General features: G+C 20.1%; 1 protein-coding gene across 1 annotated transcript; it reads left to right on the top strand.

The window, feature by feature from the left end:
- Positions 1 to 1,524: 1,524 nt before the first annotated feature.
- LOC122719273 lies at positions 1,525 to 25,750 on the top strand. The gene is made up of 4 exons (XM_043944937.1): positions 1,525 to 1,618; positions 2,796 to 3,128; positions 5,715 to 5,857; positions 25,651 to 25,750. The coding sequence occupies exons 1-4, from the start codon at positions 1,544 to 1,546 to the stop codon at positions 25,748 to 25,750; spliced, it is 651 nt and encodes a 216-aa protein (XP_043800872.1). The 5' UTR covers positions 1,525 to 1,543.
- The last annotated feature ends 578 nt before the right edge of the window (positions 25,751 to 26,328 follow it).

A 26,328-nucleotide genomic window follows, 5' to 3' on the forward strand; every position in this document is an offset into this window, starting at 1 on the left:
TAAATATTATTGATAATCTACTATTTTGCTTCTTGTGTTGCAGTTCATGTATGATGATGTTCGCAACAATATGATGAATTAAAAATAAGAGATTGTTAAAAAGAAAGAAAATTATTAATATTAAAACATATAATAAGCAATAATAATAAGAAAATAAAATAAACTATAAACAATTTAACAATAAATATATATATATATATATATATATATTTATAATTTTTAAATCTCAATTTGAGATTGTATAAAAAATAATTACATATTAATAAAATTATGATTTGGTGTCATTATAATTGAATTTTTTTTAATATCAAAAATTTGTAATTGAAAAATAGAAATCTTAGTTTTTGGAAATAAAAATTGAAAGTCTTGTATTTAATTTTAAAATTAATACAATTTAATATATAAATATTATGTATGTATTTAAAAAATATAATATAACATACATATATATTATATAGTGTATTTGACGATATACAAAGTTTAATTTAAATTAATAATAATAATTATTAATTTAATAAAATAATAAATTTATATTATTACATTTTTGCAATCTTTAATCGTGATTATGCTATTATCATCTTAAAATTTAAAAAAAATTTAGAAAAAAAATCTAATTAAAAATTTTTATTAGATTCGAATTAAGATCGTAAAGTTCTCAATATCAAATTTAAAAATTTATAACATTCTTATAAATAAAATGCTCTTTTTGATCATCCATCTATATTTTACATTTATGATTTTGTAATATTTTCGTTCAGTGTTTTCAAACATATTGATTTTAAAAAAATAAAATATTATTATTTTTAATATTTATAAATAATTATCAAATCACTAAAATCTTTTAAATTTTTTATTCAAATAAAAAAAATTATTTTTACATATTTTAAAATAATTGAAATTGAATTGTGCATCGAATAGTGATTTATAATATATCAATCTAATATAAATATTCGATCTGAATAAAACAAAATTAATAAAAATTTTTTAATTTAAAATACTTATATCTAGTTCATTATATCTTTATATCATTTTAAAAATTTAACATGAAAATATATTTTTAGATGAATGAAATGATTTTTAGAAGAAAAGAATTAAACGTAACTAAAATAATTAAACATATATGTATATTTTCTTTACTATGACAATATAATAATTCAATTAAAATAATTTCTCATAATTTAAAAATATTTTTATTATATAACTTATTCTATGTGATATGTTATTTATTTAAGAAATCTTTTTTATAATATTTTTTTTCGAAAAATTAACATTCATGTAAAAATAGAAAAAACAAAAGAAAGAGAATGGTATAATAGATTTGTGAAAGTGTACATAAAACTTTTTTATCACTTTTTCGCGTAGTAATTAAATATTGTACATATAAAATCAATAGAATAGTCTTTGCTCGAGTTATATACAGGACTTTCTCTCTCTTGCTGTGACATAATGTTTTAAGCATTAGAGAGTCGGAACTCAAGAATCAGAACACTGAACTACGTTGAAAACTGGACTAGTTTCATTTATTATTACGTTCAGTACAGACATGTCAAGAAAATACTGCAACTTGATAATATTATTGTTAACTATTTTTTTGTTAACAGACATTACTTCTTTACAGGTATGAATTACTTTTTCATTAAAGAATTTTTTATAGTATTAGTTTTAGTATTAAATTTTAATCTTATTATTTATTATTTTGATATAGTCTAAAATTTATTTAGGATTTATTAAAAATTTAAGATAAATATTACGAATTTAATAGTTTTTATAAAAAATAATGTATTTATAAAATTTTTGAATTAATTAATTAAAAATAAATAATATAAATTATAAATATAATAATATAATAATATAAATATTATTATAATATAATAATATAAATATTATGTAATATAGATATTATATAATATTATTATATTATACAATTAGTAATATTAAATATGTAATAATAAATTAATTCATTCCGTATTATTTATCATTAATAAATTTTATTAAAAAATATTAAAATTTTATTATTTTTAGATTATAATTAAATACTTAAAAAATTTAAAAGTTTATGTTTAGTTTATGTTAAAAAATAATAAATAAAATTAACATTGAAATATTATAATAAAATATTATATTAAAATAAATTGTTGAAAAAGAAAAAATAATTAAGATTAAATTTATATTAATGAGATAGAAATACTATTAAATATAATAAGATAGAAATAGTTTGTTTATAAAAAAATAATATTTTATTATTAATAAAATTATTAAATAATATTATTACAATTAATTATTATTTTATTAAATAATAAAAATATTACATTAAAATAATTAATATTACATTATAGAAAATAAAAAATTTATTAGATAGATATTAGAACATTATTATTGAAATTATAATTATATAAAAAAAAAGTATTCTTTACTTTTTCTTTTTATTTTTGATAATTTTATTGATATAGTGAATAATTTAATGTGAGATATAATATGAAATATATAATTTAATATAATATATATTTATATTATATTATATATAACAGATATAGATATAGATATAGTTATACTATGAATATATTTTATATTATCTTAAATTTTATATTGTTATTCTTATTATTATCTATATTTTATTATTAATTATTAATTATATAAATATTTTTATTTATTATTATTATTAATTATATAAATATTTTTATTATAATATAAATAATATATAATATTAATTATTATATTAATTATATAAATTATTAATATTTATAATTATTTTTTAAACAAATTAATATAAGCACAATAAAATATTTGTTATTTAGCATCCAATTGTGGTCGCAGAATATGATATTAATGAACGTCAAAATTATAACGAACAAGAACAAAATTACAATCAACAAGAGCAAAGTTACAATGAACAAAATTACAATTACAATTACAATGAATATCAAAATTTTCAACCAATAATAAAATTTGATAGACCAATTGTTGTGAAAGCTATTGAAAAATCAAAAAATCAGCAAGATTTTAGTAAAATTCCTGGTATTCCTGGTGTAGACTATCCCTTGTATCATAGTGTACCTCCAACGAGTTTTTCATGCACACACGTTCCTTTCGTACCTGGAATGTACGCGAATGTGGAAACCGGTTGTCAGGTAAGTTATTTCATTTTACATCATACTTTTCTTATTTCATATTTTTTTATAGTTTATATTTTATATTATATATTTTTATTATATATTATATATTATGTTATGTTTGTTTAAATGCATACAACTTATTATAAAAATTATCATATTCTAATTATATAAGTTATACATAATATATTTATTATATATGATATGATAATATTATAAATTATATAAAAATACAAATATATAAATATATACAATTTTATAAAAATATATAGATATTTATATATATTAAATTTATTATTATTTCAATTTCAATAGGAAAATTTTTTAAGTATTTATTTGTTCTTTTTTCTTTAGATTTATTTGTCAAATATGTTTTTTGATATTTTTATCATTAAAATTCTTACATTAATTTTTTTAATCATTTTAAATATATTACTCAATTCTATTTTTATATAATAAATATCTTTTTAAAAACATAATAGAAAGATATGAAAAAATAATATTATTTAAAATAAGTATGTAATATATATATATATATATATATATATATATATGTATGTATGTATGTATGTAATAAAAAATATCTAAAAAAATGAATAGTATATATCAAGAAAATAAAAAAATTTATTTCAAATATATAGATAAGGATAAAATAATGAGTTATCTTTAAGTAAATCATATCAAAATCTTTAATTAATTATATTTTTATTTGAATTTCATTTATTTAAATATATTCTACAAATTTCTCAAGATAATTATATATAATAAAGCAAATTATTTAAAAAAATATCATTTTATTTTTTTAATTATTTGCTATTTGGTATCTAAAAATAGCAATATCGATTGATCATTAAGATATTTTCTTAAAGTTTTTTTTTTGAAATATGCTTATGTATTCAGTAAAATAAAAAACAATATTTTTAAGAAAAATAAAAACATCGATATTTTTGAAAATTTGTTTTAATTTCTTCTCTGATTTTTTCTCGATCTATTTCTATAATATTTTCGGATTTTTATACATCTCTAATTGAAATCTGAAACAATTAAATCATTTATATTAATAATTGTAAAGAGTTATACGTTACTCTATTTCTGTTATTATTTACAAAAACAAACAAAAATAAAAAACATATTTATATGAACCAGATATATACGAGAATCTGAAAAATCGAAAACCTTAGAGAATTTGTCTTGAAATTGAGATTTATCCTAATGATCGAATCGGATTTCCGAAAATAAAATTGAGGTTGATTAAAATTTTTAATTTAAGTAATTTATTAAGATTTACGATGAAAAAAATTAATCATCAAAAAATTGATAATAAATTGAAGAAATGAATCATCAATTGAGGGATTTAGTACTAGAGAATGCTATAATAATGTTAAAAAATATTTTTTATTTACAATATTTTTTATAATTTTTAAGAATTTATTCTGAGAATTTCAATTCTTAAGAATTTCATCTTTCTTGAAAATCTCTAAATTCTGGAAAATTTATTTATTTTCGAAATATTTTCAGGATCCGAATCGACTCGAATATGATTTTTTCCTGTTTAATTCAACTTTTTTTATTCCGATTTTTCAAAATTTTTGGATCTTCACATCTTAAGATCAACAAGATTTATTATAAAATATTTTTATTACAAAATATTTTATTAATTATTGAACATAGGAGAGAAAGAATAAAATATTTTGTAATTGTCCTTTTAAATTTTTGATACAAAAAATAGCATCTATTTCATTTAAATAATTCAAGAGCAAATTGATATTTTGTTATTTAAAATATTTTATTAAAATATATTGTCTTTCTTGATATTATTACATGTTACAAAATAATAATGTATAAATATTATAAATTTCTAATTATTGAATAATTAAAACATAATTACATGTATATATAACATTTTTTCAATTAAACTTTGTATATGCATGTAGTCCTTAGTATCTTGTCAATATATTCTATAGATCAAAAGAAAAAAAAAGTCATATCTTATTGAAAATATTATTAAAAAATTATAATAATAAAATAAAATATGAAATGAACAATAAATGTGTGTTAAAAAGTATTATTCTTTTGTTGAAATAAAATAAAATCAAAATGAACTTTAAAGAATTTTGAATTTATATTTTTACGTTGTTTATATTCATATATATATATTAGAATTATTTTGAAATGGAGTTATAAATGGAATTATTAGATCTAATGACTATTAGATATAAATATTGTTAATCTAATCATATTTTGTTATATTATTATAACTTTTTAATAATATTTATGATATGTATTTATATAACATTTTTTCTTATTTTGATCTATAGTATACATAATTAAAAGAATATTATGTATATTACTATATTATTTGAGAAGTTTTTTCATATTTATTATATAATAATATATATTATATGTTATACAATATATATTATATAACAATATATTTTTAATATATTTTTTTGTTAATTAAATATTAGTAATTTAAATATTATTTTTTTTTGTTAAATTAAATAAAATGTGCAATATCTTTTTAAAAGACTATAATCATAAGAAAAGATTTTATAATTCAATCAACGAATAAGATAAACGATTAAAGATTTATTAATGTTTTAGGCATATCATATTTGTCATGATGGTCGCGAAGGTCATCAAGGTGCTTCTTTTCTCTGCACAAATGGAACTCTTTTTAATCAACAAGAATTTGCTTGTGATTGGTGGTATAATGTGAACTGCGCTGATGCACCAACTTTATATAGGTATAATTATATATTTTGTTAAATAATTATGATATTAAATTTTCTAAATATTCATTTTATTACGAAGAAAAAAAATGAAACTATAACAATAGTTAATGGGCTTAAAGAAAGAAAAGACTATAAATTTACTCAATTATAATAAATTTATTAAATTATTTGATGTTTCTTAACATAAAATTTTTTAACATGAAATTTATTTTGCAATACTTAAATAATTCTGACAAAATTTCATTCATTAAACAGATTTGAAAAACACAAGATTTTATATAAATATATGATTTTTTTTAAAAATATAAAACATAAATGAAACGTAAAACACATTTGAACGTTCAATATTAAGTATCTGTTTAAATGTTTCATTTTTTCCGATTTGTAAATTAGTAGATAACATCAAGATGTTATTTACTAAGATCTTGATGTTATCTAGTAATTCTTAGAACTCATTCAGCTGGCCGAACATTCGCTTTATCTTAAATTCAAAACAACAAAAAGAAGTATATTTCATTCATTCTTATTATTTCTCACTCTCCCTTCAAACACAATTCAATATACGAAGCAATAAAAGCAATTCTTAGAACAATCATCTCTTCATATGAGAAGCGCAATTCCAATCTGTAACACTTAGCAGATCCAAGCAGATAATACGGTAGTTTTAAATGATAAAAAATTTTCTAGCATAGGAATATTTTATATTGTATTATAATATATTTTATATTTGTGTTAAATTTTAAAAATATTTTCGAAAATTTATTCGAAAGCATTACGAAAATAGTTTTAAATTTGATTAAGTTTAAAAAATATTATTTAATAAAAATATATATATATATATATATATATATTTTATTATCCAAACAGTCATTGATTCTTTATATTGACTCGACAGTGCCATAACTTTGCATAATCAATGTTAATATTATTTTATTATATTATATTATTAGGTCATTATACTCAATTTCTATATATAATATTCTATATATTAATATATAATATTATAATATAATATAATAATATAATTATATATATAATAATATTCATATAAAATATGATGTATTTATTCTTTTCGAATATTTTCTTGAATTCAAAACTATATAATATCATATCATTTGTGCAATAATTTAATAAGAAACATTTAGTGGATATTATAAAACTGAAAAGTTTGTACTTATTACAGTTTCTATCATAAAGATAAATCCGGAAATGAAATTACTTTAATATCGAAATCAATATTTGAAAAACATAAATTTTTATAGAAATAAACAATTTTGAAAAAAAAATTAAATATCATATAAAAATTAAAAACTTTAAAATTAATATAAATTAATGTAATTAGAAAAATATATTATATACTAATAATAATTTATTTATGTTAATAATAAATAATGATATTTTTCTTTAAATATTCATTCTTCATCAATGAATGTATGATTTTTATATTTCTTAAATCATTATCAAATGAATTATTAAAATTATTTCAAATAATTCTTCGGAAATATCTTCAAATAAGGAAATAAGTACGTTATAAACGCCTATATATAAATTTTATATTTGAGATCTGAAATGATGCTTTAAATGATTTGTCAATTCTATTAAAGAAATTATAATTTTTCTTTTAAGATTTTTTATATATAAAGATAAAAGAAAAAATTTTATTTATAAATAATATAATATCCAAGAAGTTACATAAATAATAATAATATATTTGCGTGTGGACTATTATATTTAACAATTACAAAATTTTTAATAATTTTAAGATGAAATATTATATCTTTCTATTTAAATTGAAATTTAATATAATTCAATAATAGATTAGATATTAAAAATTTAAATCGATTCATTTAAATATTTAGAAAATTGATGATACTAAAATATATTTTAAACCAAAATTTCAAGAAACGTATCTTTAGATAAAAAATACATTTATATGAAAAAATTAAATTTGATACTTTGAATAATACATTTCTTAATATATTAGTGAATGTATCAAGTGATACTAGCTACTTCTTATAAACAAAATAATATTATATAAATATATGTATTATTATTATTATATATTATCATTTATAGTAAAAAAATTATTTATAAGAGATTAATAAGAGATACTTTCACCACAAACGCAAAATATCACGAAGTATAGAATAAGCTATTACAAAATAGTAAGATATCACTCTATTCATGTATCTTAAAATGAATGTTTACAAAAATTTTATAAATATAATTATATTATTTATATTAAGGATAAAAAGAATTTCTTCCTTATTAATATGCATGTTTAAGCTATTTTTTAAGAATTATAACTATTTATCTGAATATGGCAAAATGATGAGATAGATTAAAGAAATGAAGAGATTTTATTTTTTATTTTTTTCAAAAAATCAAAGAAAAAAATTTGTATAATAAAAATTTGTAATATAAAAAACATTGGTATTTAATATCAATTTCTTAATTTAAGATCATTGGATCTTAATAAAGTTATTGAATTTGTCTTAAAATCATCTGCAAAATTATCAAAAATACATACTGCCAAAAAGCAATCTTGGTTTAAAAAATCAAAATAACTTTGATTTTTCATTGAAATAAAAATTTTTTCAAATTCTTAATTATGAAATTTGAAAACTGAATTGAAACTTTGAAAACTACTTAACTTTTGTTCGAAATACTTTTTTGTTAGATTAATTCTTCAAAAATCATGAATACTAAATTTAAATCACTTTACATATTTAATATATTTATAGATCATATATTCTTTTATATTATATTTATATTATTAAATATTATTATATTATATTTATATTTTGTTTTACATATCGTTTGAATATGTTTCGCATATTTTATATATATATTATAATTGTACAAATATTCGCAGATAGTGGAATTATGAATGCAAATGATTTTAAAAATTTTTTTATATTTAAATATATAAACAAAGTGTTCCAAAAATTGAAAAGACTTAACTAAATTCCTAACGTGATTTTAAGCAATTTTTTTTTTATTCAATAGTTTTATACGTTCTATATGTTAAAAATTAAGAGTTAGGATTGATTTATGAAGCGATTTATGATTCCGATAACTTGAATTTCATTTTTCAATAGCTTCAGCATTTAATAATTTTAAATTCTCAATAATTTATCAACGAAAACAGTTTCTTTACATTATTCTAGACTTTTAATAGTAATTATTCAAAAAACTAAGACATAATAACAATGATCATTTGATAAATCATTGCGCGTCAATCAATTGTCAATTAATCACCGAAAAAACGATTGCAACGATCTTTTTTCTCTGATCTCCAATGCGATTCCATTGATTCCCTCTTATTCCGGTTACATTTTTTCTGAGAATTAATTATTTCCGAAAAGTAGAAAAATTCGCAATAGTTTTTTAGAAAAGCACTTAACAGTTAAAAATTAACGATTAGAAACTAGTTAGAATTTATTTTAATTTATTTACAAATAAATCAGTTAGGGCTAATCAGAAAAACAGTTAGATATCAATTCATTATTAAAGTTGATTAAAAATTTACGATATAAACAGTCTCACAGTGAGTGATTCTTTGAAGTACAATATTTAATTCAAGTATTTTTTTTTTGTACAATATTCAATTTAGACTTTATACATAGTGATTGGCCAGAATTTTCGTTAATTTATTAAATTTGTGCTATTATTCTTATTTCTATTTTATTATTATTCATTATTATTGATATGTATTAGATATTAGATAATAAGTGTATTAAATGTATTAGATAATAAGTGATGGTTTTCTTTCTATTCAGATATATAAATACTGTTATTTGAAATTGATTAGATATTTTTTTAATTGTATAAGCATATTTTTTATACCATCCATTGATCAGTTTTTCATATTTTCATATTTTATTTGCATATGATTTTACTATTTCTGGATCCAGTATTTTCTATTTAAAGACACATAATGTTCAGAATATTTTTGCTGTTATTTAAACATATTGTATCCAGCTGGCACTTTTTCTTTCATAATGTGTTTCTATTTATAATTTTTACAATAGCTACAATAATTAATTAATTTATAACTAGTTTATATTAATTAATTTATTGTTTATTATTAAACAATGTTCTTGCAAGGAGCAGAAAGTAATACATCTGTTCTGCTCTATATCGGGAACATGATTAATATTTTGAATATCAATAATAATCAATATTGTTATTCTTTATATTATGGTTTATGTTAACATAAACCATAACATTCTACATTGTGATTGTCGAATATTGTTGTTTTCTTTAAAAAAAAATGAACGTTTCGTTCGCAGCAATTTCACTTGAACTTCATTCTATTCGCTATTATATTCTGGATACTTCTAATTAGAAAAAAAAAGTTTATAAATATATTTGCATAAATATTTTTCAGACAACGAACACCTCGATATTCTTTATTTTAGATAAAAATTTTCTTGGGTTTTTCTTGGGTTCACTGAATCTAAATTCTTTTCCTTTACTTGAATTTTTTGTCTTGAATCTTTCTTTTTTTTTAAATCTTCTCGGACAATTTCAAATTCGATTAAATTCTCTTTTCAACGCTCCGAGACACTTTATAGCATTATTTCAAACCATCTTATGTCAGAATAATTTTATCATTCCTTTTAAAGTAAATCAGGTTCCAGCATATTCTCTTCAAACGATATTTATCTATAAAACGATATTTATCATTTTTGATCCGTTATTAGACCATCATGTGTTATAAGAGCAAATCCTATTGTTCGGAAATGCAATTTTTTTCCGAATCCAAATTCAAAAAAATATTCTCGCAAATGGATTTTATCGAAACCATCGATAATAAGAACATACTTTAATATATATTCTGCTATAAAATATTCTTTTCTTGGATGAAAACTATTCCGTTCAATTTCTTCTTATTTCATTTTTTAATTTCATCAATTGATTTATATGAACTTTTATTGATTTATATGAAACTTTATTATTGTTTGATGAAAGGATAAATTACGTCATTTATTGTTATTATCATTTATTTGTAACTTCTATAAAATCTTTTTCAATCTGTAACTTTAAACATTTTTTTGTTTTGTTTTTCATAATTAATGTAGCTATATCTTTTCTCTTGAATTAAATTCGTGACGTATACATGGCTATCATACCACGTTTTTATTTTTGTCGAACAAATTTCCAACCTCTACCTTACAAAATGAATTTTTCCAATCTTTTTCTTATTTCTTTCCTATACATTATGGCATCCTCTTCTTTATTAAGAAAAACTCCTTTCCATAATTATATAGACTGACTTGTAACCATACAAAATCATAGCTTGCAACATATGTATCGACTCATGCCTTAAAGCATAAGTTAAAAGTAATAACACGATTCATTCGACTAAATTACATTGATCTTCAAGAAATATCGACGAATATTGAAATAAATTTTAACACTATGTATGGTCAGTTTGAGAAATTTTTATCAATTGATATTGCTTCAACTATCTGGAAAGTCGAATCACGATGTGAAGCCATATTGTAGAATATGAGAAGTTCTTTTCAATATCAGGTAAATTATTCTTTAATTAAACTTCATATGTATTCAATAAAAAGTCGTGAAAGAGCAAATATTTGGATGTTATATTAAAGTATTGATATATTCTGAACGAATTGAATAAAGCACAGTTGAAAAGGTATGCCACTTTTTTTTTATCATTTCATAATTTTTCTGTAGATAAGATAATAGCCGAGGTATTGATCAGCTCTATTGAATCATTCTTTTCATATATATTGTAATTTAATACGCATTTTTAAATTTTGATTTTTTTACATACTTTTGAGTATCAACTAAATCAGCATTCTGAATAATAGAAATCATTCGTAACATTTTGATATTTTCTATAATTCTGTAAATATTTCATTTTTCTGTTGAAATATAGTTTTGAAAATATTTAGTTTTGAATTTTTTAATTTAGACGCGAAAATCCTCGGATTTATCGCATCGTTTCACAGATTCGGATTTTCTTTCTAAATAATTCTCCACAAATTTCACACTGTTATATATAATATTTATTATATATAATAATTATTTATATACAGACAATATCAAATTTTCAAAAAAAATATCAATTTCCATGATTTCTTAAAATCTATTCAACATCTGAGTATATTTTGAAACACAAAATATATTTTGTAGTAGAATCGCATAATTCGATTATAGTATATTTACTATAGTATACTATAGTATACTATATTTAGTAATTTTCGAAAAATTATAAATTTTGAAATTCAGTCATCTATCCCAAAGTCCAAACTTTTTTAAGAAATAATTTATTATGCGTTGCATTTTAAAGGATCAATTGGCATTATCATATACTATTGTTATCAAAAAAATGTAAAAATGCTAATATATGTCTAAATCTATTATGAGTCATAATTTTGCGAAATATTGGTTCCAGCAAAGGATTCATTGATCGATAAGAATCCATTCTTTTCTTTTATCAATCCTATAAGAATCAACAACGAAAATCACTTTTTAAGTTCGTCTGCAATAAAAATTTAGCATTTTTTTTATATTGCTTGTTTTTATTAGAGTTTTTATATATATTTACTGATTTTAATCCTAGTAAATTCAAAAAAATCATTTTCAATAAATAAATTTACGAAATCTTCCACAGTTTGTATATCTCTTTGGGGAATACATTAGAACCCGGAGATCCTTTGAATTATTGTTCTTTGATAAATTAAAATCTGACTATTCTATATCGTAATCTTTATCTAATTCTTTTGTATCAGTTGGCGTATTGTTTCTCGAATTCTTCGCGCATGCATTTCAGAGTCATTCGAAGATTTTGCATCACTTTGTTTTTTATTTGAACATGGTAGAATCTTCTATTTCTTCAGAATCCTCAAATTTAATTGAAATATCAGATAAATTGTCGACATAATTATTTTGTAGAAACATATCTTCTTCTTTATTTATTATGATTATTTATCAAAGATATATAATTTTTTATTAAAAAATTAAAACACAAAAATTAAAAATTAAAAATTAAAAACACAAAATTTATTAATATGATTATTGATTATGTATTGCAGTCTGTATATTTTTGGAATAATAATTCTTTTTTCTAATTCCAAGCAATTCCACATAGTTTCCCAGTAATTTCTAATAGCATTTCATAATAGGCGAAAACTATGCTATATCTTACTTGACTCAACTTGTCAATTTTTTGTTTTTTTCTTTTTAAAAACGAATTCTATTTCTTTATCTTTCAATTGAATCAGTTTCCAATCTTCTAAATTTGGAACTTTATAAGTCCGAAACATAAAGAAAAAATCCTTTTTTTTCTGGAATAAATATTTTTTACAGTTTACTTTGGTGCAAGCATTGTTATAAGCTTTACTTTCTTAATATTTTTTGAATTTCGAAATCATATTCTTGTAAACGTTTTATTTAAATCTAATTGTCCCGTTGGATTCTTGAAAGTACCATAAATCTGTATGATCCGTCTTTAACAGAAATTTCCGCCCGTAAAGATAATGATGAAAATATTCTATTAACTTTATTGCTGCTAACAATTTTTACGAGTTACACAAGAATTAATCTCTTTTTCCAATGTTTTTAAGAAATAAACGATGACTTTTTTTTATCTTTCTTGCTTCTAAATAAAAGCACGCTCCGATTGCAAAACTTGACACATTTATAGCTAAAATAAATTTGCTATCTTTTGAATGATACGTTAAAATTTTTAAAGATTTTATTTTTAAATCTTGGAATTTAACAATCCAATTATATTTATTTTCGAATGATGCGAAAATTTTGCAATTAATGAAAAATTATTAATAAACTTTCTGTAATAAATACAAAATTCCAGGAAAATTCTCGATTGGGATTTTTCAGAATTTTCCATTCTAAAATAAATAGTTTTAATCTTATTTTGATCTATTTTTACTTCAATTTCTGCAATAATTTTTATTTCTTTTGCAAAGAAAGTGCATTTCTTCGGGCATGAATTTGCTTGATATAAACTAGAATAATTTTAAATTTTTTTAAATTTATTATTTCCTCTTCAAATGTTTTTTAGAAATAAAATAATTACATCATTCATGTATACTACGCAGATTTTCCAAGTGAGATCTACCAACACGGTCCATTAAATGTTTAAATATGACAAAATCCACATTATTTTAAATTTCCATAATTCAGTTTCTACTGTAAAAAGCAGTTTTCTTCTTTCTCATCCATCGAGACTTGTCAATAATCATTTTGGAAATTAATTGTAGAAAATCAGTCAGAACCGGATAAAACGATTGAGAATTTGTTCTATTAGCAAAATGAATTTCTTTTTACTAATTTCATTTAACACAAAATGTTGTGCTATTGTTCTTTTTAACACAATCAAGGAAAACAAGTATATTTGATTTTTCTACTATTTCTTTTTTCAATATATTTTAACAATTCATTTATTCGCGACGATTAAAAAGCAGTTATCCTTATTTAATAGATTAATATTCTTCAATTATTTTATGAACATTGCATTTTTCAACTTCTTTTGAAAATACAAAATACAAAATCACGAAATTCAAAAAATAATTTTGAAAATTCAATTTTCTGTTGTTTCATTAATTCCTTTACATATCGATTATGAAGTTCTTATAAATGTCCAGAAATTTTTTTCTTGTCTTTTTTCTTTTTTTCTTTTTCTTTTTTAAAAAATAATTTTTTTCCGTCGATGAACATATTTCTGACTGAAAAATCTAGGCAATTTATATTTATATTTTTTTGAGGAAGATTCTTTCATATTGGCTAGCAGAAAATCTCTTTTACTTTTAAGGTTTTCTGAGATTAACTAAAGTTAAAAAAAATTATTTATAATTTTGTAATTGTTCTCCAAAAATTGAAAAAATATTTTTGGTTTCTAATCTCGCTGCGCCAAATTTTTTCCAAATGATTCATGATTCAAAATTTTTTTCAAAAATTTAAACTCTAGTATTAATAATTATTTTAATTTTTTTATTATCGATTCCTTTAATTAATAAGTTTAAAAATAAATTCATTTTTAACACAATGAGGGCAACAAAAATCGAAGTCAAAGATTTTCTCTTTATGCTGACTTCTGGTTTTCCTTCTTTTTTTTCTTATCATAATTCTTTTGGAAATGTTCTTGCTTCCTGTATATCCAATATGCCAGGTTTATTACTTTTTTCTTGATTTCTTTTTAATTTCCCAGAAACTATACAAATATAGATTTGTATTTATTTTGCTTTACGAGACATAGTCTCTAACTTCCATCTCCAAAGTCTTAATAACAGCAAAAGATATTTTGATAAAAGATATTTTTTAATTTCCTCATTAGATAATATAACAAATTAAGTTATGCAACTAAGTTGTTCCATTTGTTCCATTTATTTTGTTTTGAGATAATTAAAAGCTACTAGTGCTAATCTAATAATTAACGCTGAGATCAACTTTCCTCTTTGTTGATAATTTTGGAATAAAACATAATTTAAATTTGATAGATTTTTGCATCGAAATAGAATTCAATTTTCAAACTTAATTTTGAATAATCCGAAAAGTATTTGGCAGGAAAAAAGTTATTCGCGCTGAATCTTCTAATGAAGCAATCAAATCATAGCCTTGATCGTTTCCTCCCACGCATTTTTCTGCGCCACTACTTTGAATTGACTTTGAATTTTTAACTTTTCCCAAAATGAAAATGCAATGTGGAAATTTTACTACATATTCAAGTGATAGGCGGTTTGTATTTAGCAACGCGGACGAGGAATGGAATAAAGTATAATATTAATGAAAATGATCTATATATAGATATAGCTATATAAATTTCATTATTTACATTAATATTCGAATTATTATTTACAAAGCTATTATTCACAAGGCTATTTGTTCCAGCTGCTCTAATATTATGAAATTATTATTATATATTATATAATATTTATTATAATACAATAAATTGTTAGATTTATTCTTTAAGATGAACCACTAGGATCCATTTTTGTTTTTTTTGCTTTCTCCATTATTTCTTCTGTCGATATATTAATGCTTATCTTCTTATTCTAAAAGCGGCAAAAGTCTCTATGAAATGAATAATCAATAATCAATTCCACAAGAAGTGTATTTTCGAAGACATAGATGGATGTTCTTTCTAAAAAAAAAAAAACCTTCTGATACCAATATTGTATCCAGTTAATTTTTCTATAATATGTTTTTATTTTATTTTTTTATTATTTTTATTTTATATAATTTTCACAATAATTACAACAATTAATTAATTTATAACTATTAATTTACTAAACAATACAATATTCTTTTAAAGAATAGAAAACAAATACATCCGTTCTGCTCCATGTCCGGAATACGATTCTGTTAAATCGATATTTTGAATATTAATGATAACCGATATTTTCATTTGCTTTGTCGCGATTTATGTTGGTCACGCATTTATGTTGGATATTCCATACTTTGGTTAAAAACTCGTAATAATATTATTTTATTTTGTAACATCTGAATATAAAATCTGTATGAAGAATTGGTGGATCTGAAAGGCATTATTTCTTTTGTCGATACATTAGACATTATATCAATACATATTTCATCACTATTCCTATTATTTCCTATTATTATTTCATTGTCATTTTATGATTTGGCGTGATCGAATCGAAACAATCGTCTTAACTCTTCAAGAGATTATGAAAATTTAAATTTTCTTATTGTTTTATCAAAAGATAAATAAATATTCTTAAAAAAGAATCTTTTCTAGTAAATTTGTAACACATTTTTAGAATCTTTTCAATATATTCGATAGAGATATATTCAATATATTCAATAGAGATTCAATAAATTTTCAATTATTAATGGAAATATTATTATGTGAAAATGTAATTGATCGAAATATTATAGCAATTGTGACAATTATATAAGTTTGATATAGTGATCAAAATTTTTCAACTGAATGAAACTATTTCCGATTAATCTATAAAATACATGTTTATCTGATTTTTTATGCATCATATTGGATATTGGTCCAATAGATAGTATTAATCCTTTTTTTATTATGTCAATATTAAAGTATTTTGAATTTAGCTAGTTATCTATGTAATATCATAGATAAAAAAAAAAGTAAATTCACAAAAAAACCATGGTAAAATCAAATTGAGAGAAAGCTAATATGTTATCTTTTTAATCGAAATAAAAAAGTTTTTAATATGATCGCAAAACAGAATATCAATAAAGTAACATCTATTACTAATTTCTGCAAATTTAAAAAAAAAATTTATAAGAAAAACTAGCAGTATTATCATCGTTTGTGATTTTGAATTCCTGTTTAATTAATAATAGAAAAAGTTCCATTTATAGAAAATGTAGAAAAAAAAAATGAATCCTGTTTGATTTCCAAATTTGAAAATAATTTTCAACTTTCTTAATTGAAATTTTTTTCTTGTCCTTATTTCTACAATTTAATCTCTGGTCAATATAAAATCGTGAAGTATGAAAGAAAGATAAAACAATTTAGAATGTGTATAAATATATATTCGCAATTATGCAAAGCAAAGTACAATAAGGAAGTAGTGATTTTTTATGCATCATATCGAATATATTATTATATCCGATTGATATATTATTATAAGGATCGTGCAGTGATAGTAGAAAAAAAGTTGCTATGACATTTTAGATATAATAATATAATATTTGCAAAGAAATATTCGTATCAAAACTTTTAATTAGAGTACTTATGTTCTGCCGTTAATTTTAAAGGTATGATAAATGCTGGCATCTAATGTCTTTACATTATTAATAATAAATTTTTGCTTATAACGAATTTGCTATTCAATCCGTATTTATATGTGGTGCAAAGGGAATAATTATTGGTGTTGAAATTGGAGTCCAATATCTTTGACATAAAATTATCTTTTCTTAAAAATACTAATCTTATATTAATCTTTGATCCAAAAAAACTTGCAATTTCACTTCTTTTTTAGTTTCAGTTTCAATGATTTTACAGAATAATTTTTTTTAAGAAATTTACTTTCTAAGAAAAGATACAAAGAAATATCTTTTTCTTTTGGCCTCTGCTATAGAAAATGTATTATTGAAACTCTTTCAGATTGAAACTATTATACCTAATACTTGCTATGGTATGGAAAGTATAAAGGATTTTTTTCGATTTGAGAAATTCTAGCTAAAATCTTTTCGTTTGAGCTAATATTCATTTTTTCAATTTTCCTCCAATTTGTGCTATATATTTTAATTTTTCTAGAGTAAACTTATATAATTTCATGCTTTGAATTAAATAATAAATTTTCCGCTTTGATCTAGTTATATTTTAGTTATCTTTTACCTTAAATAATTCTTTTTTCATTTTTATCATATTCTTAAAACATCGATTATTCAAGCCAATTCGAACACAATTTTAAAAAAAATTTATTATTAATACCATGATTAGTTTTTTATTTTAATAAAAATTTTATTTTATTTATATAATTAAAAAAAGTTTTATTTTTTAAAATTATTATTATTTTAATTATTAAATTTATAAAACACACATTCACACAAAGAAAAAAATTCTAATAGCTAATTTTCGATCATAAGAACTGTATTATATCGAATCCTGGAATATTTAGATTTTTGTTAGGATTCGAAAAAAACTATATTATATCGAATTAATATTAATCGAGTGACGTTAAACAGGGTATTATAGTATTATTTAATATACTGATTTTTGTAACTTCTAAAGAAAAACTCAAGTGCAAAAAGAAAACTTTTGTCAAAAAACTTTCAAGTCAAAATTTAAGTTCAAATATTTTTGATTATATCGTATTCTTTTTATTATAAAAATAAAAAAATCTTAAAAGATTCATAGGTATAACCATGAGTCTCAATTATTATTTTGAAAAAAATATTAAATTTGCACTAATTTTCGAATTCATTTTATTTATAATTTGTTTACATTCTTCAGTTAATTCTTCAGAGAAAAATATCATTTGTTATGATATCCCAAATTATTATATATCATATAATATATTATTATCATATCATATATATTATTATATATCATAATATATTCCATATTGTTGAACATGTTAAACAACATCGGAAAAAATCTAAACTCTACATGATAGTGAAACTCGATCATACTTTCTCTCTTCTTTTACAAATAATAAAGCGGAAATATAAAAATAGAGAAAAAATTGACACATTAGAAAAGAAATATCAGTCGTGAGCGGAGCATCTCTAGTAAATTCGTTTTATAAATATTTTTGCTATTTTTTTCATCAAATCATTCTCTTTATTCTTACTTTCTTGTATTTTACAAAATTTCTTACAATATCTTCCATTCTTTTTTCTTTTTCTTTATTTCTTTATATATATTAAAACATACATATGCATCAATTTAAAATAACTTTATAACTTATACGAGATTGAATTATCACTCTATCATTTCCATTTTGTGTCAATCATTGACTTAAACCTATCAGTTGAGTTGATACATGTATCGCAACATGTTTCAATATATAGAAAAATTTAAAAAATGCGAGTTTAAATGTTATTTAAATAATAAAAAAAAAAAGATATGTGATTCATAATCTACATATCACAAATAAATAAATGTCACTTTTCTTGCAAGACAAAAAAGTCTTCTTTACTGACAAGAATGTAAAAAAATTATAAATAAAATAAATTTAAAAATTAATCGAACTTCAATATTTTTTCTCAAAAGATAATTCTTTTAAGATTCTTTTTATAAAATATAATAAAAAAAAATTTTAATCTTAAATTTTAAAATCAAGATCATTTTTGCACACACTTTTATTAGATATAGATCAATTCAGAAATATAGAATCATATTATGCTCTTTATATTTATGTTTTATACACTCTGTACATATATAAAAAAAATATCTCTTTTAAAATTATATAAAGTATAATATGTAAAATTACAAAAAACAACAGGACTAATAATTTTTTCAAATTTTGTACATTTATATGAAAAAATTTAAATAATTCCAAATTAAAACAAATAGGAATTTTTTTTAAATATCATAAAAATATAAATATTGCACAATTTTTTTAATCTGTTATTGTCTATAAAATTTTTAAATGTTACATTTAATGGACATTCAATCTTCCATTATGTTTTATTTACAAATTTTTTACGATTAACTTATAATTATACTGTATTTATTTATTTATTAAATGAAATAATATTCATTTAGAAAGCAGAAAGAAACATGATCTATTTTGTATCTAACAAAAACATTTCGATTAATATTTGTGATATCAATGACAATCGATTCTCTAAAGTTATCTTTTCTTGTAATTCACGTTGATTATTTCACATTATATCTATAGCAACATTTATATTAAAAATTTAATTCATACTGATTTAATTCCGCTTGAATCCATCACAAATTGAATATAAATATCGCAAAATATTACAAAAAAGAAATTGAAATCAAAATTAAAACAAAATAAAAAAAAACAAATTAAAGATTATAAATGAAGGAGAAGTTTATATAAACAGCTTTCTATCCTGCCACAAAAACTAGCTTTAATTTTTTTTTAGCTATTATATACTTTTACTTATTGTGGTAAAAGATCTTTTTTTAGCATTTATAATTTTTAGCTTTGTCCAAATGAGAGTTCAGACGTTGATATTATTAAACAATTTATCTATTTTCACTAGAACTTTACTTTGCATTAATGATGTCGTTTCATTCGTTTTTTGTATCAACTGGTTAATAATACCTGATAAGAAACAATTGGCCATCAATCTAGACGCGAAATATTTATTAATTCTTATTAGATCAAAAAATTTCCCATATTTTCACATTAAAAAAATTTTTACCACAGCTTATAACCTCAACAGCGTCACATTTTATTTTTGGTTTTTATTAATTTTAAGAGTTAATGAATTTATATATATTTTATATATATAAATTTATATAATTTATATATATTTATATATATAAAATATTAAAATATCTTTGGAGAATCAATTCTAGATTAAAACAAATACAAAAGTTGATATATAAAAATATCTAAATAAAATGTTTTAATTAAGACTTATTTATTAAATTATAAGCATAATTTAAATTTGTATTAAATAAAAGCAATAAAATAAAGAATAATAATAATAATAATAATAATAAAATTAATTAAGTTTAAATTAATTAAGAAACTTTATATATGATGCAGATATACATGTCGATAGATTATATAATACATTATGATTTAATTTATCTTATTTCGAATAAGAGCAGCAAAAAACATAAGTCAGGTGTTGCTAAATGTTGATTCGTAGTTTTTTATTTTGTTGAAAAATTTTGCGACAAATTAAATATCTCGCAAATCATGATATAATAATGAGTTCAAAGTGATCTAAAGCAACATCTGATCTGTTCCAAAGTTCAATTGTCCATGTTTTCTCGGAATGATAATTCTCGATGATAATTTCCAAATGAGAATATCATATTTGATAATGGAAAATATATACCAAATATTAGAATGTATACCAATAGAAATATATTCGCATCTTCACTGATATTATCAATTTTGACTTTCAAAAACCTGTTGATCGATGTTGGTATTTTCGATCAATTTTGGAAATTATTATACATCGGACAGTATAAATTAAAAGATTTAATATAGAAAAAAAATCTTGAATGGATTTTAGATGAAAATTTAAATGAATAAATCTAGATGTGATCATGCTATACTATGCGAGCACATTTTTAAAACTAGATAAGAGGTTATCTAAAAAAGAAAAAGAAAAAATTAATCTCCAATTCGCGAAACCATTTTTCTTCAAAAATGATTTATGTCGTCTAAAATATCTAGGAAAAATTATGAATAGTTCTTTTTTAATCATTGCAAAACAGATATTCGAGACTAAACCAATGACGATATCATATTTCACTACGTTTATTTTTTCGATAGAGACTTTTCTCTTAATATTTTTCGTATATTAATCTATTGCGTGTAATAACCTATTGCATCAAATTCATAACAATATCAAAATCCGCAGTATATATATTATATTTAATTAAATATATATATATATATGTTCGCTATCTTCAATCCGGAGCAATTAAAAACTAGATTAATACAACAAAGCTATTGAAAAAGAAACTTTTGAAAAATAAAGTAATAAATGACAAAATCTAGATAACTTTTAATAAATAGTTTGAATCTATTCATCATCGAATTCAGAGTGATCAAAGTGGATGATTAACATAGGCAGGTTAACATACGTCATTAATTTATGATCAGAATCTGTTGTTTTGACCGGCACTTTGTTCTCATAATGAAACACAACATGATAGATTATCATCTTGCAATGAACTTTTGCAAGATCCAAGAAAAATTGTGTGCCAATGCACGAATTATTTTGATTCTGGAGCCTTTTCTACAAGGGATTTTTTTCCAATATAAAAAAAAAATCATCTAATTCGCATAATTTATTTCTGCATTTTTATTTTACAATTACTTTCTTTCAGTCATCCATATTAAACTTCTTGTAAACCGATCAATCGATTTGTTTCTTAATTGTTTGTATCATTTTATTTCACATCGATATTATTCTATTCACTTTAATGTAATAAAAAAAACTTTAGTCAGTGCGAAAAATCAATTAAAAAAATTAGTTTATTAGTAAATAATAAAAATCATAGATAAATAAACTCAACACAGTAGAAGAAATAGAATATTTGGTTCTGTCGTATACGTTATATTTTTAGTGAGAATTATAAAAAGAGAGTATCAAACAAATCATTTAAAGAATAATAATGAGCAATATATATATATATATATTATATATAAAACAACATTATATATAAAACATATATATATAATATAACATATTTTATATATGTTTTTGTTTTACATATATAATATATAATACAAAGAATTGCATATGATTTTCACCCAAATTAAAACATGTTTGAATTCTTATTCTCCCATTCCTTGTTCAACGATTCTATACTATCATTTTCTTATAGATTCTTCTTATAGATAACGTTCTGTAAGTATTTACAATCTGATATGACTAGCATTAATTTAAATAAATTAAGCAAATATAGTTTATGTAACAAGCAATACAATATTATTAAAAGAGATGCAATAAATGAAAATTACTCTAAAAACTTCTCTAATATCAAACTTTGATCATAATTCCAATCTAAAGAATAATCTTCCAGCATTAAAATGGCAATTGAAAAATCACGCGCGAAGAAAAAATTATATATATATAAAAAATTATATATACCCATTAATTATGCGCATTGTAAATCAAATAAAAATATAGTAATTCTAAGATCTATAACTCTCCGAGCAATCGACGGCGAGCAATTGATCAAGAATGAAGTCATGAAAATCTGTATTTTATCGAATGAAAATTGTATAATACTAATTATGTTTAAATTCATTAGATATATATATATATATATATATATATATATATATATATATATATAGCCGATTCTATATTAGTTTATTTTAGAATAAGATTTTAGGATTATTGACATCTTATAGCATTAATGATTTTATGAAGCCATCAATCATAATTTCTTTTTTATTGTTTATCATTTTATTTCGAAAATTTAATATTTATTCTTCTAGAATATTCTTATCAATCTCTAAAATTTTGCGTAGTTATTACATATTCATTAGATTCCCTTGATCTGATATGATCATTTTTGCTCGATTTCTGAAGTAGTACAATTGCTATTTGAGAATGATCGGTAATTTAATGGTCATTTTTTATTAGCCATTTTTTATCAATAAGATAGATTCCATTATCTCTTTTATTATTTCATAATGAAATGAAATCAATGTATTAATTGAATATTTTCTACGTAAAATATACAAAGCAATTTCGACTTTCATAGAAATTCTCAGAAAAACTCAAAATTTCAACAAGTATTAAATGCACAATATTTAAAAGCAATCAAAGCCATTGTAGAGAACATAGAGAATTTATAATTAATCCTCACAAGCATAGTCCTTAGAATTAGTAATAAAAATTTAATCAATACATTTCGTGCAAAAACAATTAAATTTTACGATCACTAAGAGCATTAAAATATTTTTATATTATCTTATAACTTCAATATAGTGTAAGAATTTAAACTATTTTAATTACGTAGTCAATTTCTAAAAGTTAAAAAAATTGTATTATTTGTCATTCAATTATTGAAATGCAGTGTCTCCATTTATCTTAGTGTATATGCAATTTAAAACAAAAAATAAAATGAAAGTCCACTTGTAAGATGCAGATGAAATTTAGTCATGATGTAAATATATACATGAAAAATAAAAAAAAAAATAATCAAAGCCCGTTATTAGATGATACTAGTAATGATACAATTTTTCCTTCCTATTTTCTAAATTTCATATCAATCAGGAATATATACTTTTCGAAAGAATATTCTTTCTTCTAATTTATTTTATTTTAGCTCGCAATAGATTAAAAATAAATATTACTGATTTCAATAATAACGAATCTGTTTCCTTTATATTTCATATCTTTGTTATAGCTTTTTTAAAGTTTTAAGTGATTTATATTTATTATGAGTTTATTATATAAGAATCTCATTTCTAATCATTTCTATCGTGCTTGTCGGACATTCGATTCTCCATTTATTTATTTTATTTTATTTTATTTATTTTATTTTATTTTTACATTATAATAACTTCATTTATATATTATTTACATGTACATTTCTTAATTTAGAACAATTCTAGTATTTTATATTATATATTATATATATATATATATATATATATTATATAACTTGACATATCTATATTGTTTCGGAAGCGATATCTTTTTATCTTTTTTCTTTTTATCTAAGCGATATCTTTTATATCAAAGACAACCGATGTTGCATTTTCTGTGCCGCAGTTTATGTTACTGTGATGTTTTATATTTTGATAGTAATATGATATTTTTTTTTATTTACATTCATAGAATATATATATCTTAACAATATTTACTGAGTGAATATTCAATATAGTTCTTAAAAAATATTCATAAATTAAATAAAAACTGATTTTACTATTGACTGAACCTATTGCTATGTTTACTATATTCGTTTTCATTGTTTTTATATAATTTATATATATAACATTATATAATTTATAATTAGTAGAATAATAAAACAATAATTGATACTTTTCTTCGAGATCATTTTACGAATGCATCATTACTTTATTATATTTTGACATATATGACGATATAATTATATTAATATATGGAATTATTTCACAATATATGGAATTATATATCACAAAAAAATTTAATTATAGCGTTCTTTGATATTCAAAGGATTAATTTTTTTATTACAATATTTCATTATTTATACGAAATTATTCACGTATCTAATTTTTTATGAATCTCACTCAAAGATAAAAAATATAATAAATCATTAAGTTTTTATTAATCTCACTGATGAAAAAATATGTTGTATTAAAAAAATATTGTTGACATTTAATTTAAAAAAAAATGATCTCGAAAAAAAACTTTTGTTTATCATAATATTTATTCCTTTAAATTAAAAAATGCTTACTACAAATTTTTTCTGTCATAAAAACAAAAAATATATTTATTCAATATAATTAAATATAATATTTTAAGATTAAATAAATATTTAATAAAATAAAATATAAATATTTTAATATTTTATTAATCATTCTAAATTTTATATTATATTATATTATATTATATCATATTATATTAATTTATTTAATTATTTATTATATATGTGTGTGTGTGTGTGTGTGTGTGTGTGTGTACATATTTCTATTTTGTTTTAGGTTAAACGCAGATCCCTTCCTTAATCCTTACGCGCCAAAAGAAAAACAAAAACTGGAAGAATTTCGAAAACAAATATATTCGAAAATCGTTGTAATTTAAAATTTTTTAATATCTGGAAGTGTGTTTATATAAATAAAATTTTTATATCTAAAACTAAGATTTTATTATTTGAATAAATAACTATTGAATATTATTTTAATGTTATAAAAGTTTTTATTATATATTAATGTATCATATATTAAAATAAATTTAAATATAATTAAAAATATTTGTCTAATATTGTATCTTTATTAAAAAATTCATTATTTTATAATAATTAATAAAGAATTATTTCATTATTTCCTTTCACTGAAAAAGAATTATTCCTAGTGAAGAAAATTTTAATTTATTAATTGCTATCATATGACCAATTTGTATAAATATTTGTCATGTAAATCAACATTTATATAAATAGAATTGTATTATATTTTCAAACCATAGCTATTTTGAATTTATAATTTTTATAATATAATATATAATATACTAATATACTAATATACTGTATATACTAATATATATATAAATAATATTATAAATTATATATATATATATATATTATATAATTTTACTGTTAAATATAATTTTTATTTAAATATTTTTTTTCAGTAAAATTATCGATAGGCAAATATTCCTACATT

Source organism: Apis laboriosa, unplaced genomic scaffold, assembly GCF_014066325.1.
Source record: "Apis laboriosa isolate Shangri-la unplaced genomic scaffold, ASM1406632v1 scaffold71_cov137, whole genome shotgun sequence".
Classification (NCBI taxonomy): domain Eukaryota; kingdom Metazoa; phylum Arthropoda; class Insecta; order Hymenoptera; family Apidae; genus Apis; species Apis laboriosa.

Bases quoted from the DNA above. Each gene is read 5' to 3' on its own strand.
- LOC122719273 (XM_043944937.1), top strand. From the start codon at position 1,544: ATGTCAAGAAAATACTGCAACTTGATAATATTATTGTTAACTATTTTT. The intron at 1,619-2,795 runs GTATGAATTACT...TTTGTTATTTAG, and splicing joins CAGACATTACTTCTTTACAG to CATCCAATTGTGGTCGCAGA. The intron at 3,129-5,714 runs GTAAGTTATTTC...TTAATGTTTTAG, and splicing joins ATGTGGAAACCGGTTGTCAG to GCATATCATATTTGTCATGA.